The sequence below is a fragment of the Acinonyx jubatus genome, chromosome C1, assembly GCF_027475565.1.
Source record: "Acinonyx jubatus isolate Ajub_Pintada_27869175 chromosome C1, VMU_Ajub_asm_v1.0, whole genome shotgun sequence".
Lineage (NCBI taxonomy): Eukaryota > Metazoa > Chordata > Mammalia > Carnivora > Felidae > Acinonyx > Acinonyx jubatus.
This window is the reverse complement of record NC_069381.1, coordinates 157,714,945-157,731,203: the sequence shown is the minus strand read 5'-3', so window position 1 is coordinate 157,731,203 and position 16,259 is coordinate 157,714,945. Positions and strand designations below refer to the sequence as shown.

Here is a 16,259-nt window from a genome sequence, read left to right as displayed (position 1 = left end):
TATACAATTCTGTCAAGGCTAAGAGATAATTTAGAAATTCAGAATTAAGGTTAACATATTTCAACAGTCTGAAACTATCTGCTTTGTAGTCTATGAATGAAAAATATCCCAGTTGCCTTATGAATGAGACTTTGCCAGGACATTACAGACATGATAGTGCTTTTCAGAAGTAAAAGGAAATGCCCCAGTGCTCTTGGCAACATTATTTCTCCCTTCAATTCTGCACAGCATGCTGTTTATTATTTAGGGTACAAAGCTTATTTGGTTGCTTTGTGATGAAGCTACAATCACAGAGCCCTTTTACATTCCTTGGGATAAAAAGAATTTCACAAATTATTCAATAAATCTCCAATTTTCTATTTTTCAGTGCTATTTTTGTTATTATCCTGCTCACCTCAGTGTCATTATTGAGATTCCACAAATCCAGCCTCCCCATGCCATCCACACAAGCAAACAGGGCTGGGTGGGTGGGTGACCACATAACATCATAAACATAGTCTGAATTATCTTCAAATGAATACAAAGGCTTGTTATTCTGAAAGGGAAAAGTTGATTCTTAGCATAGTCAAAATACAACATACATTAATAGGTGTGAATAACATTTTATGATCTTTAACTCAGCCTAGAAGTTCCTCTTATTTGTTTCGCTACAAAATTACCTGGAGTTATAAACTAAGAATCAACTATGGGATTGCAGTTTCTTTTTAACTTGTAGACACCATACTGTTTAAAAAAAAAAGGAACAGAATGTACTTCAAAAACACTTGACCATGAGAGGATTCTGGGAAGAGGATAGTAATGGCTGTATACTTTTTGAACCTCCCCTAAATCTCCCCATAAACCCAGACACAGCAAAGAGGATAGCAAAACCAACGATTCACAGACAATATGCACACCAAAATCAGGAGACAAAGCTCCAAATGTGAGTAGAAACAAACCTCTGCCAACTGCAAGACCTACAGGGTACCAGCATCCTTGCAAGAAGAAGTGTGGAAAGGCATGGGGCTTTTGACGACCAGAGAGCAGAAGAGAGGAGACTCACAGTTGACAGCGGATGCTCACTGCATAGTGCTGGGGAGCACGTGGAGTCTGAGAACCGCAGCAGAAACTAGGAGGGAGTTTAACGCAATTCTATTTATAAATAATGCAAGCAGACTCCAATGTGATGTAAGTAAGGTCTAATGGTGCAGTCTGGGTTCTATAAACTCTCAAAATTAACAAACCAAAGTTCTCTTTCAAGACAAAATCTCACCAAAGAGAAACTGCTGGGAGAAGAATCAAAGTTGTGGCATATACAGCACAGTAGAACAAAGGAAAGACAAGGCTCAGATAAAAGTGGTAGAGAAAAACGTAAAACACACATCTCAGAAAGTACAAGATAGACAGACACATAGAGGTAAATATCCACTTTGCAGAAAGGGGCATCGGAGGAGCACAGACTCTTGATCTCGGGGTCGTGAGATCAAACCCCACAGTGGGTGTAAAGATTTCTTAAATAAATGAAACTTAAACACAGGAGAGGTTTTTTTTTTTAATTTTTAAAATTTATTTTATTATTTTTTAATATGAAATTTATTGTCAAATTGGTTTCCATACAACATCCAGTGCTCATCCCAACAGAGTTTTAACCTAGACTATGAAACTAGAAAAGCTATCCTTGCCCATTACCTCCCTCCTAAGAGTAGAGAAAAAATCAGTTCACTAGTAGACAATAAGCAACAAAAAAGAATCTTAGTTGGGGTGTCTGGGTGCCTTGGTCAGTGAAGCACCCAACTCTTTTGATTTTGGCCTAGGTCATGACCTCACACAGTTCCTGGTTCAAGCCCTGCATCAGGCTCTGCGCTGACAGTGCAGAGCCTGCTTAGGATTCTCTCCACACCACGCCCCCCCCCACCCCCGTCTCTGTCTCTCTCTCATGCACGCTCTCTCTCTATATTAAACAAACAAATAAATAAATACAATAGTAGGTTCTTAGCCAAATCCCAAAGTTATTGCAGCAGATCATCAATAATGGTGTCATGACAATTAAATGGGAAAAGAATGTTTTTTGGGGGGTACAAGATGAATATGCACATGCACAAGAATGAAGTTGGACCCCTCCTTTCTCGTACCCTACACAAAAAGTAACTCAAAATATACTAGTAGCCACAGCAATCAGACAACAAAGAGAAATAACAGGCATCCAAATCAGTAAGGAAGAAGTAAAACTTTATTTGCAGAAGGCATGATACTATATATAGAAAATGGGGAAAATGCCACCCAAAAATTGCTAGAACTGATAAATGAATTCAGTAATCAGAGGATACAAAATCAGTGTACAGAAATCTGTTGTATTTCTATACACCAATAATGAAGCAGCACAAAGAGAAATTAAGAACACAGCCCATTTACAATTACACCAAAAATAATTGACATATCTAGGAATAAACTTAACCAAAGACATGAAAGACCCATACCCTGAAAACTACAGAACACTGATGAAAGAAACTTAAGATGACACAAAGAAATGGAAAGACATTCCATGCTCAAGAATTGAAGAATATTGTTAAAATGTCTCTACTACCCAAAGCAACCTATACACTCAATGCAATCCCTATCAAAATACAACAGCATTTTTCACAGAACTAGAACAAAAAATTCTAGAATTTATATGGAACCACAAAAGACACCAAATAGCTAAAGATACTTTGAAAAAGAAAAGCAAAGCTGGAGGTAATCACAATTCCAGACTTCAAGTTATATTACATAGCTGTAGTCATCAAAACAGTATGGTACTGCACCACAACAGACACAAGATCAAGGGAACAGAAGAGAAAAAAAACCCCAGAAATAAACCCACAATTATATGGTCAATTAATCTTCAAGAAAGCAGGAAAGAATACCCAATGAGAAAAAGTCTCTTAAACAAATGGTGCTGGGAAAACTGGTCAGCTACAGGCAAAAGAATGAAACTGGACCACTTTCTTACACCATACATAGAAATAAAGTCACAGTGGATTAAAGACCTAAATGTGAGACCTGAAACCATAAAAATCCTAGAAGAGTATAGGCAGTTACTTCTCTGACTTCTCAGCTATAGCAACTTTTTTCTAGATAGGTCCCTTGAGGCAAGGGAAACCAAGGAAACTAAAATAAACTATTGGGACTACCTCAAAATAAAAAGCTTCTGCATAGCAGAGGAAACAGCCAACAAAACTAACAGGCAGCCTACGGAATGGGATGACATATCCAATAAAGGGTTAGTATCCAAAATATATAAAGAACTGATACAACTCAACACCCAAAACCCAAATAATCCAATTTAAAAATAGACAGACGAGTCTTCGACATGAACAGACAAGTCTCTGAAGAAGATGTCCAAATGGCCAACAGACACATGAAAAGATGCCCATCATCACTTATCATCAGGGAAATGCAATCAAAACTACAGTGAGATACCACCTCACACCTATCAGAATGGCTAAAATCAACAATGTAAGAAATAACTGGTGTTGGTGGGGATATGGAGAAAAAGGAACCCTCTTGCACTGTTGGTAGGAAAGCAACTGGTGCAGCCACTATGGAAAATGGTATGAAGATTTCTCAAAAAGTTAAAAATAGAGGCAACCTTATGATCCAGCAATCACTCTACTGGTTATTTATCCAGAAAAGACAAAAACACTAATTCAGGGGCCCCTGGGTGGCTCAGTTGGTTAAGCGCCCAACTTCAGCCTAGGTCATGGTCTCGCAGTTTGTGAGTTTGAGCCCCACGTCGGGCTCTGTGCTGATAGCTCAGAGCCTGGAGCCTGCCTGGGATTCTGTGTGTGTGTGTGTGTGTGTGTGTGTGTGTGTGTGTGGTGTGTGTGTGTGTGTCTCTCTCTCTGCCCCTCCCCTGCTTGCACTCTCTGTCTCTCTCCCTCTCAAAAATAAATAAACATTAAAAAAAAAATGAAAAAAAAACCCCACTAATTCAAAGGGATACATGCACCCCTATGTTTACAGCAGCATTATTTATAATAGCCAAGATATGGAAACAGCCCAAGTGTCCATTGACTGATAAATGGATAAAGAAGGTATACACATACACACACACACACACAGGAATATTATCCAGTCATAAAAAAGAATGGAATCTTGCCATTTGCGATGACTTGGATGGAGCTAGAGAGTATAATGCTAAGCGAAATCAGTCAGAGAAAGACAAATATCATATGATTTCACTAATGTGGAATGTAAGGAACAAAGGGAAGATAAAAAGAGAGAGAGAGAAAGAGATATACCAAAAAACAGACTCTTAGCTACAGAAGACAAACTGATGGTCACCAGAGGAGAGGTGTATGGGGGGAGGAGGATGGGTTAAACAGGTGATGGGGATTAAGGAATACACTTGTTGTGATGAGCACCAGGAGATGTATAGAATTGCTGAATCACTATATCATACATCTGAAACTAGTATAACACTGTATGTTAACTAACCTAGCACTACATGTTATCTAACTAGAATTAAAATTAAAACTTAAAAGAAGAAAAGAAAGTAACTCAAAATGTTATCACATATCCAAATAAAGAGGTAAGGCTATAACTCTTAGGAAAAAGCATAGGAGTTAAGTTGTTGTGACCTTGGAGTCGCCAAACCAAAAGTACAAAAAACAAAAGAAAAAGTCAATAAATTGGGCTATATCAAAATTAAATGCTCCTGTGCTTCAAACAATACCCTCAAGAAAGTGAAAAGATAACATATACAATGGAGAAAATATCTGGATGTCATACATCTGATGGGTGACTTGTATCTAGAACTCTTTAAACTCATTAATAAAAAAGGAAAATAAGCCAATCAAAAACTGGGTAAAGGATCTGAACAAACATTTCTCTATGGAAGATCTACAAACAACAAATAATCACTTGAAAAGATGCACAACATCATTATCCATCAGGGAAATGCAAATCGAAATCACAATAAGATATCATTTCATACACTAGGATGTCTTCTAATAAAAAGGACAGACAATAGTAAGTGTTAGTGAAGATGTGAGAAATCAGAACCCTCATACATTGCTGGTGGAAATATAAATTAGTGCTGCTGTTTTGAAAAACAGCTTGTTACTCAAAATGCTAATTAGAGTTAACATATGACCTAACAATTTCACTCCTAGTATATACCCAAGAGAAATGAAAACATAGTACACAACAAAAACTTGTACACAAGTGTCCACAGCAACATTATTCACAACAGCCCAAAAGTGGAAACAACCTAAATGTCCATTAACTAATGAACGGGTAAAACAAAAAGTGGTATATCCATAAAATGGGATAGTTTTGGGCCGCAAAAGGAATGAAGTATTGATACATGCCACACATGAATGAATCTTGAAAATACTATGTGAAGTGAAAGAAGCCAGTCACATACTGCGTTTCCATGAAATGTCTGTAACAGCAAGTTCCACAGAAATAGAAAGTAGATTAGGTCACTTCCAGGAGCTGGAGAAGGGAAATGAGGAATGACTGCTAAAGGATTTATATAAGGTTTCTTTCTGAAATTTGAAAATGTTCTAAAATTAGACAGTGATGACAGTGCACATCTCTGTGAATACACTAAGAATTGTACACTTTAAAAGGGTGGATTTTATGGTATTTGAATTGTATCTCAATAATGCTGTTAATTAAAAAAGAAAAAAAAGAGATAAAATGAATTTTTTAAAAAGTGACAAAAATTAACAAAAATATACCTATAAAGGCAGCCACTGAAGAAGAAAACCAAAGCAATAATATAGTACAAGTATGAAAAATAATTCAAGAGAACTCTCCTAAAATAAAAGACGGCTTGAAACTACATATTTAAGAGTACTCCTTTGTATCTAGGAAAATCAACCCTTTAAAGAAAAAGAAGAAGAAGAAAAAAAAAAAAGACCAGGTCACAATTAAGGAAAAGGAAATCAGACTGTCATCAGACTTTTTGACAACAATGCTTTTTGCCAGAAGACAACTGAATAACATTTAAGGTAATCAAACAAAAAACTAAATCATGAATTTTATATATAGCCAAACTGACCTTTCTAACAAGACAGGCTATTATGAATTGGGAATAATGCAACCACAAGCACATCCACAAGCACTCTACTGCAGAATGAGCTTCAGATGACAAAAAAAAACCAAAAAACAAACCCTGAGGAGACATCAGAGTAAGGACAGGGAGATACCAAGTGATTCATGAAGGTAAACTTCACTTTACGGAAGCGTGAACAATCTACAACTATAATACACTAAGAATGCAAAATCCAGACTGTGAGAAACTCTTAACAGGACAACCAACTTGGTTTCTTCTTCAACAACAGCAATAAAGCAAGAAGAGAGGGAAAGGAAGCCCTATCTTAAGAGAGGGGCTCAAAAGACATATCAACTGCAAATATATGGACTTTATTTGGGTCCTGCTGCAAACAAATGGTAAAAAAAATTTTTTTTAACTGAACATTGGCTATTTAATGAAACTAAGAAATCACTGTTTATTTTTGGGGGTGTGATATACAGCATCATGGCTTTCTTTTTTAAAGACTTTCTTTTTTAGAGATACATACTGAGTAATTATAGATGAAATAATATGTCTCGGCTTGCTTTAAAATCCAGGCGTATGGAGGGAGTGTTCATGGGAATGAATCAAACAATACTGGTCATGTGTTGATAATTGTGGAAGCTAGGTAATGCATGGCTTCATTATACTCTTCTCTCTGCTTTTGTATCTATTTGGAATTTTCCATAATAGTTTAAAAATATTTACAAATTTCAGATATCATAGTAAATGTCAACAGCATGACTATCTTCGTATCTAAAAATGTTTGCTTGTAATTAAGAAATTTTTCACAAAACTTAAAAGTTTTATAAGCTATAAACGGAAACTAGTAAGTTTTTTATCCTCTTAAGATCACTATTTTCCTATAAATGTCTTAGGCAACAATGATAAATGAAGTCTCACTCTCAGGTAGTGGTTTTCAACATAGGACTGGCATCACCATCATCTGCAGAGCTTTTTAAAAATCCAGATGTGGGGCGCCTGGGTGGCGCAGTCGGTTAAGCGTCCGACTTCAGCCAGGTCACGATCTCGCGGTCCGTGAGTTCGAGCCCCGCGTCGGGCTCTGGGCTGATGGCTCAGAGCCTGGAGCCTGTTTCTGATTCTGTGTCTCCCTCTCTCTCTGCCCCTCCCCCGTTCATGCTCTGTCTCTTTCTGTCCCAAAAATAAAATAAATAAACGTTGAAAAAAAAAATTAAAAAAAAAAAAAATCCAGATGCAGCAACCCATCCTCCCCCCACCCCACCCCCTTGCTCCATACACTTCATCAGTGTTTCTGGTGTTGCTGCACTAGTGATTCTGATGCATACCACGATTAAGAACCACCATGCTAAGGTATATTACTCCTGAGGTGATAGTATACTTCCCCAAGGACATCCCATTTTCAAGCAATTTTGTGGTCCCATTAAAGATTTAAAACAGAAATTGTTCAAAACATGTTCACTTGCTCAGCTCTGTAAGAATACATATTGGTCTACATAATGTTCTAAAGAAGGGGATATCAATAGAAAAATGGGCAAAAGACTTGAACAGGCACTTCACGTAATGGTCAAAAACCACATGAAAGGTGCTTAACCTCATTAGTCTCAAGATAATGTATATTAAAACCACAATGCAATGCAACTACACCCATCAGAATGATTAAAATGGAAAAAGGCAGAAAATATTAAGTGTTGACAAGGATGCAGAACTGGGGGAACTTTCATGTGCTACTAGTGGATTACAAACTGGTAAAACTATTTTGGAAAATTGCTTGGCAGTATCTACTAAGGCAGAATGTAGGCATATCCTATGGCCAAGTATTTCACTCCTACATATATGCCCAAGAGAAATGGTTGCTTATGTCCATCAAAAGACATCTACAACTATGCTCACAGCAACACTATTCATAACAGCCCCAAACTGGAATCAACCCAAAAACCATCAGCAATAGAATGGACAAATTGTGGTATACCTACACAATGGAATAGTATACAACCAAGAGAAGAAAAACAATATGAATTAATCTCACAAACATACTGTTAAGCAAAAGCAGCCAGACACAAATAAGTAAATATTATATGATTCCATTTTTATAAAATATGAAAAAAGTTGAATGCAAACTAGATTAAAAGCTATTCATGTTTATAATGAAAAAGAAGACTTGTAAATATCTCAGGAAATGATTTAGATTAAATGTTTCATCTACTCAGTGCACTATGCTGCAGCCAGAAAAAAAAGCAGGAAGCAGTACAACTGGGTAAAAGATTGTATTAAAAATAAAAATACAATAAATGGCAACATGTTTCAAATCTTTCAAATGTGATTATAGACCTCTTACAATTGTTTCAAGTTTAATTTTAAAAACAGTCATCCAAGGACTAGCAATTTTTTCCTTTCAAAAAGAAAACATGTACTTAACACCAAATACTGTTTTGTAATATAATAATTTTATATAACTGTCAATTAAAACCCCAGATGGATCACTTAAAGTACATTTTAACGGTAACATTTTTTCTTAACTTGAAGACTTCTGCCTAAATGGCAGAGAGGCAGCAGGGAGGAATTGAAGAGGGGTACAAGACCCAGATCACTCTCTCAGGGCTACTAATAACTAGTTTTAAGACTTTAGAAAAGTCACTTCATCATTCTAGGCCCCTAATTCCTTATTTACAAGACAAAGATTTTGTATCAGTGGTTCTGACCCTTGACTATACATTGTAATCCTCCTAACTCTGGAGAATTTTTAAAAATACGCTGTTGTTCGGATCTTCCCCTTAGATATTTTTTTATTAAATTTTTAAATGTTTATTATTTTTGAGAGAGAGACAAAGCACTAGTAGGGGAGGGGCAGAGAGAAAGAGAAGGAGACACAGAATCCAAAGCAGGTTCCAGGCTCTGAGCTGTCAGCACAGAGCCTGATGTGGGGCTTGAACTCACTAACCGAGAGATCACAACCTGAGCTGTAGTCAGATGCTTAACCTACTGAGCCACCCAGGTGCTCCTCCCCTTAGATATTTTGATTTAATTAGTTCAGCATGCCAAGTGAGCACTAAAAGTGTTCTTTTCGTTTTTTTTTTAAGAGAGAGACAGGGAGTGTGAGCAGGTTAGAGGGAAATAGAGAATCTTAAGCAGGCTCCATCAGTGCAGAACCCAATGTGGGACTCAGTTCCTTGACCCTGTGGGATCATGACCTGAGCTGAAATCAAGAGTCAGATGCTCAACTGACTGAGCCACCCAAGCATCCCAAGGTTAGCACTAAAAGTTTTAAAAGTTGCCCAGGTTATTCTAATGTGACCCAAACTGAGACCCACTTAACTAAATAACGTCTAAAGGATCACTGAAGCTGTAAAATTATTACAAATAAAAGGTCTGCAAACACATCTGCCAAAAGAATGAATCAAAACAAGCTTCTTTGAATGATAGGTAGCATCCGAATAAGCAAAAGTAGCTCATTATAGTACAGTGGTGTGAATAAACACTGTATGGTCAAGTGAGAAGCCATATTTTTTTTTCTGAGTTCTTTATGATTATGTATTGGGTTGAATAGTTTCTCTCTCTCTCCCCCTACAAATTCACGTCCACCTGGAACCTGTAAGTGTGATGCTATTTGGAAACAAGTTCTTTGCAGATGTAATCAGGTTGAGCTGAGGCTATACTGCATTACAGTGGGCCCAAATCTAGAGTAACTGCTGTCTTAAAAGAGAAACATTTGGACAAAGACACCGAGACAAACAGGGAGAATACCATGTAATGACAGAGGCAGAGACTGGAGTGATGCAGCTGCAAGCCAAGAAGCACCAGGATTGCTGGCAACCACCAGAAGCTAGGAAAGAGGCAAGGAGCACAGGAACAGATTCTCCCTCAGAAGCCTCCAAAAGTCACCAACCTTGCCAACATCTTGATCTTGGACTTCTAGTCTCCAGAACTGTGAAATAATAAATTTCTGTTGTTTTAAGCCACCCAGTTTGTGGCAATTTGTTTCAGCAGCCTTAGGAAACTAATATAGTAATTCTATATTTTTCCATAGAGAGAGTTCTAGCTTAATAACCAGAAGTGTCCCTATAGTAAATCTATGAACATAACAAATAAGTGCTCTCCAGAGAATTGAGTAAGTATGCCCTCACTTGGATGAGAAGAGAAATAAAATCTCTTTAAAAACAAATAATTCCAAGATCAGAAACATCTTCCTATATAGCCTTATTGAAGATACAAACTTTTTGAGAAGGAATGTCTATTAAAAGCAATGGAAATACAAAGTAGAGTCTTAAAAGAAAAATGAAGACAGTACCCAATTGTCCAGGAGAGAATCTCAGCCAATGGATTCTAAAAATTACCACCCATGGCAAGGCTATCTCTCTATGAAAATGAATGAATCACACTATCTTTGCTTGATGCCATTAAACATTCAAATTAGAAAACTTCTTTTGTTCCAATTCCTTGCTCACTAAGCAATCTTCTGATTATAATTTGGCTTCCCACGTGGGTTGTCTACAGGGAAACAATGAGCTGGTCAGGCCAGCATGAGCATCTCTGGGCCTTCTGGCAATCGTTTCTCATTGGTAAATTAATAAATTGATCCTCTCCATGTCAGCGTCTTAGAAGCTTGTTAGTTCCAGTCAGCACTCCCTGGCTAATCAACTCTAGCAGACTGACAAGACTAAGTTTCTGAATATGCAAAGGGCAGGCTGGACACTGGCTAGTAGCAAGTTACTATAGTAATGCTAACATGGAGGACTGGTCCTAATGGTTGGACAGCCTTCCCCAAGAAACAATCCAAATTCAAAGCATTTTTTCATTTGAACTTGTTCAACATGTGCACAGTTGCTATTCCAAGCATTAGGAAAATCTCTTTAACCCCATTTTAAGGCTGGTATTCTCTGAGAGTTAAATAATTAAGCTGTTAAAATAGAAAAGAGGATTTAAGACATCAGAGATTGTGAAAATTCAAGGTGTAGATGGACTATCGAAGTCTGAAAACTACCTATTCTAAGAAATTACCCACATTAATAATTTTAACCATGACTGGTAAATACAATTCTGACAGGCATTTGTTCTGAGGTTAGAATATACTGTGCATACATGAAAACATTTTGGCCCCCAAATAAGTAATTCTTATATTTTAAGAGTGATTATGTAACAAGTATGGTTAGATGTCATAGAATATTAAGCTAATTTACCAGGTCTACCCCTAAATTGAGCTCTTATGGAATCCTCTGGTTACCTTCAAGAAGTTTCATTCCTCACACATTCTTCCCACAATTTTTCAGGGCTGCCAAATACTTCTGTTGTAAACTTTCAAATTTGGCATTTTGAAAAGGTAATAGTGTCTTCCAAATATATTAGAAGCAATGTCTTGGTTGGTACAAACCTCACCAAAACGTGGAAAATCATCTCCCTCTGTTTAGCTTCTTTACTAAAAATAACTGAATTAAAAAAAAAAGTCATGAAAACAATTTGATGACCCAGAACTATTGCTGCCTTATAAATTCCTGACCAGGCAAAAATCAGAAGCTGACTACAGAAATAGTTTATTTTTTTTTTTTTGAACTTTTAAAAAAAATTATTATTTATTTTGAGAGAGAGAGAGAGTGTGCGTGCACAGGGGCAGGGCAGACAGGGAGGGAGAGGGAGAGGGGGAGAGGGAGAGAGGGAGAGAGGGAGAGAGGGAGAGAGGGAGAGAGGGAGAGAGAGAGAGAGAGAGAGAGAGAGAGAGAGAATCCCAAGCAGGCTTCGCACTGAACACATGGAGCCCAACACGGGGCTTGAACCCACGAACCATGAGATCATGACCTGAGAGTTGGACGCTTAACAGACTAAGCCACCCAGGTGCCCCAGAAGTAGCTTACTTTAAGCTAAATTTCAGGCAGTGTCAAATTGAGATTTCTGGGATTTTTTTAACAGACTTACAAGGCAGAGAAGAAAAACATTTAAAGTTTGTTAAATTCATGAATGTGAAGATACTGGTTTAAAAGCTTAAAATGGAACTGGAACAATGTTTTTAAGGAGATTATTTAGAAACCTTGTCTATTATTTATAACTATTGTGTTGGAGAGCACAGAGGCTCTATCAGGTTTTTTGACAGGGCAGACAGTAAATACCAATAATATAATTAATCATGAAGTATAAATCCAAGATCAAAACAAGAATACTGGAAGCCATGATATGATCAAATAAAAAAATATTTATTCAGATTGTTGCTGTTCTATTCTTCATAGACTAGAATTAGTTGTGTGTAGAAAAGTTAGAATAAAAGATAACTTTTCTGTAAAGTTTTAGAGGGCCCATGAGCATGTATAAAAACACCCTGTTCAATGTGGGCTAGTCTTTTGGTCACTAATACTGGAGAGGTATGTACATATGTATGTGGGTGGGGGGAGACATATGTATCACAGATGAATGAATAAATGAAGCTCACAGAAGGAAGCAATGCCTAGCTCAATTAGCAAAGAAACCGATATGCCTGCCTGTCATTCTTATTCAGAAGGCAGTTCTATGTTGAAATACAGCAAAATACTAGAACAAAAAATACCAACCACCAATCAACCAGCTGTGTAACACCACAAAAGCAAGCATCAATCAGTCTGCTATCACAGACATACGTTCTGTTCTTGTTTAGGCAATGAAGAGGAATTCTTCATTTTCCAGTCCTGCTGTTAAGTTTAAAAAATTTGTTTTAAGTTTATTTATTTTCTGAGAGACAAAGACAGCATGAGAGGGGGAGAGGAAGAGAGACAGAAAATCCCAAGCAGGCTCTGTGCTGCCAGCCCAGAGCCCGATGTGGGGCTTGAACTCATGAACTGAAATTGAGTCGGACACTTAACTGACTAAGCCACCCAGGCGCCCCCAGTCCTGCTGTTAAGTTTAAAGCTAAAAACCTGGCAACTGAAGCCCTGTGAAATATTTAAATCTACAAATCTATAAAAGATTCTTTTCAATTACTGAAAAAGGAAGCTGGGCAACAACCTAACAAAGATGTGATGTCTCCTGTGTCTATACAAAGGACTACTCAGGTGAAAACACATTAAGAAATCTAGCTTCTTATACAGCTGCCTGCAGCCTATACTGAAATAATTGGCCTCATCTCTCCAATTCTGCATCTTGCTTTGGTTTTACTAGCTAAACTATGTATTTCTTTGCTTGTGGTTGTAAGAACCTTCTTCTTCCTCTACCTTTTTCCACTGAAAAATCTCATTAAAAATTTTTTTTTTTTTTTTTTTTTTTAAGAATAACCCAAGAAAGCGAACAAATGATTGACTAAAAGCATTCAGGCTCTGTCTGATCCTCATGAAGGGGAGAGAAACTAAACAGTACTAGGTGCCTATTACATGCTAGACACTGTGTTATGTACCTTTCTATAAGTTTCCTTCATTAGCCTTAAGTGCTATTTTTATACTCGTTAATGCCAAACAAGAAAATGCTCAAATTTAAAAGGTAAGCTTTTAGAGGCAAAATTTTCTAACTCACTTCATATTTTACACTGAAAGAAAGCATCATGAAAGAACAAGAGTGAAGAGTGAATCCTTCCCAGCTTTCTGAGGCCAGCATTTGACATATAAACATGAGTTCACTGTTAACAATAAAGAACATTTCTTAAGACCACTGGGTTTCCTCAAAGAAACTGAAGAACAAAGTAAGATCTCTAAACTCTGTCTCATAATAAACTATTCAAAGTGTCAACATTTAGAATAAGGCAAATAGAAACATGAGAAAAATACAGCTTAAAATTTAACTTGATTTAAATAGAATCTGATATTCTGATTGTGCAGCTTTGCCAACTACAATGTAATATTGCAGAAAAGAAAGATAGCAAAGTCAAGACTTCTTAGTTTTAACATGGGGCAAATGAGGCACGCCTGGGTGGCTCAGTAGGTTGAGTGTCCAACTTCAGCTCAGATCATGATCTCACGGTTTGTGGGTTCAAGCCCCATGTCGGGCTCTGTGCTGACAGCTCAGAGCCTGGAGCCTGCTTTGGATTCTGTGTCTCCCTCTCTCTGCCCCTCCCCCAATCACGCTCTCTTTCTCAAAAATAAACATTAAATAATAAAAAAAAATTTTTTTTAAATATGGGGTTAAAGGAAACTAGAAGGCTTATCACAAAAAGTAACATTCCTTACTTGGATTTGCCTTGAGACTTTCACTGAAGCAGGGCGATGTCACATTTATCTGGAATTGCTAGAGGATTAGGAAGCACTTAATAACACAGTGGGTTTTTTTAAAAAAACTGAAGCTTATTAAAACCAAAACAATTTAAAGTGTTTATTGTGGAAAACAAAAATATATATTCATCCATGCCTTCTTCACACAATACTTCTTTAATGATTCAAGTTTGTTATGTATAGTCTTATTTTTTTTTAATTTTTTTTTAATGTTTATTTATTTTTTAAACAGAGAGAGACAGAGCATTAACGGGAGAGGGTCAGAGAGAGAGAGGGAGACACAGAATCTGAAGCAGGCTCCAGGCTCTGAGCTGTCAGCACAGAGCCCGACGCAGGGCTCGAACTCACAGGACGTGAGATCATGACCTGAGCCGAAGTCGGACGCTTAACTGACTGAGCCACCCAGGCGCCCCTGTATAGTCTTATTTTATAGGATTTACTGTATGTCAGTTAGCTGTGTTTTCTCCGTTTTTCTAACAGCTCTGTGAGCTACTGCAGCCTCCAGAAAGCTCTCCCAAGAGTAAATAGATGGCTTTTGTGCCAGGCTATACACAGCTATGTAAGGTGCTATGAGAGATACTCAGGTGCTTCTTCCCCAACTCAGTTCAGGATAAACAGTTCTGTGCCTAAAAAGCCTTAAGTGGGAAAATTGGTCTTTGATTGTGTGTGGGTTAATGTATTTGCCAGTACACTTATGAAAACTAGAACATCTAGTAGCTCACTCATGTTCAGTATAACTTATCCGGTTTCATCTATCAGTGAATCATTCTAAGCTACTAGAAAGCTTTTCATCTTTCCCATGTAGAATTAGAGCACCACCTTGTGTCAGAAACCTGAGCAAATGAGCCTTGATACCTTAGTTTTTAGATACCTTAGTTGTCCAAAGTTTTACTGTCCAGTCAAATGATGAAGTGACAAAAAGATGTGAGAAGTCCACTGCTCCAACAGCTGCATGACAATGGATACCAGTGATTGGTCCTTGATGTCCCTCAAACATCTCACTGATTCCAGCTTTGCTATTTCATAAGAGTGAAAATGTTAGGGAAATCTCTTGTAAGTAGACCACTTATAAATACATCTTATTAAGGATTATATGTCAGACTCTAACATAATTTCAACAAACCTAATTCTGTTCATAACACATCAGAGTAACTTATGTTGAGTGTAACTATTCAGATTTGAAAACACTACTAAAGCAGTTGGTACATGTTGAACCATAAATATATGCTGTTGACAGCAGAACTCATGACTTCAATATCTAAGGTGGTGGAATAGAGACAAAGGGATGCTATACGTAAGACAGAAAATCCGGGGTACTTTTGTATCAAAAGCTTTGAAGTGAAGGTCATCTGTATTTGAGATGAAACCTAGACACCATTTTTTTTAAGGAAGCAACTGATAAGGTACAGCTAGACACTTTCAAAACAAACTGCACAGAAGACATACCAGTCAATTTAAAATATGTACATGACATTACAATACAATTATAATACAATTATCAGGAAGATGAACCAAAGCTCAAAGTACAAATAAATCAAATGGGAAAATGGCTGAAAATTTTATTTACAACTGTAAGGGTCAGTATGTGGCACGGGCATATTGTATTTCCAATTGCTGAAAGCTACTTCCTACCGCTAACTTCTGTGAGCACATGCACACATACAAAAACACATTACAATCCTTAAGATCCAGAACACATCATAATCCCAAATAACCTTTTATTTTAAAAAGTATATAAGTTTTAATATTATATATCTGAACTCAAATATAATTTGTCAAAAATAATGAGTGGCTCTCTGACAAATTTCTACTTAAACAGGGGGCAGCTTGTTTTAATGAGATTATTAAAGGGAGACATTTAAATAACTACAAATTCCAGTTTAGATTTACCTGCCATGGCGGCATGCTGTGTACACGGAACCTTCTTCACTCCCAACAACAAAGTTGTTGACATCTCCAACAGGGAAGGACATAGATGTCACAGCTACTGCCTTTGACTGTTTATGAACCAATTCCATGCTATCCTACGTAGAAGAAAATTGAGGAAATGATAAACCTGCAATTTCTAATTTTCTAGTTTA

At 37.2% G+C, this 16,259-nt stretch overlaps 1 protein-coding gene across 7 annotated transcripts in view; it reads right to left on the bottom strand.

The window, feature by feature from the left end:
• DYNC1I2 (dynein cytoplasmic 1 intermediate chain 2) overlaps positions 1 to 16,259 on the bottom strand; it is a 57,805-nt gene that overhangs the window by 3,960 nt on the left and 37,586 nt on the right. For all 7 annotated transcript variants that reach the window (XM_053215274.1, XM_053215277.1, XM_015086197.3 and 4 more), the window contains 3 exons: positions 16,069 to 16,202; positions 15,050 to 15,194; positions 395 to 535 (listed from right to left, as the gene is read on the bottom strand). In XM_053215274.1, the coding sequence (XP_053071249.1) occupies positions 395 to 535; positions 15,050 to 15,194; positions 16,069 to 16,202 (420 nt within the window). The remainder of the gene's footprint in view (positions 1 to 394; positions 536 to 15,049; positions 15,195 to 16,068; positions 16,203 to 16,259) is intronic.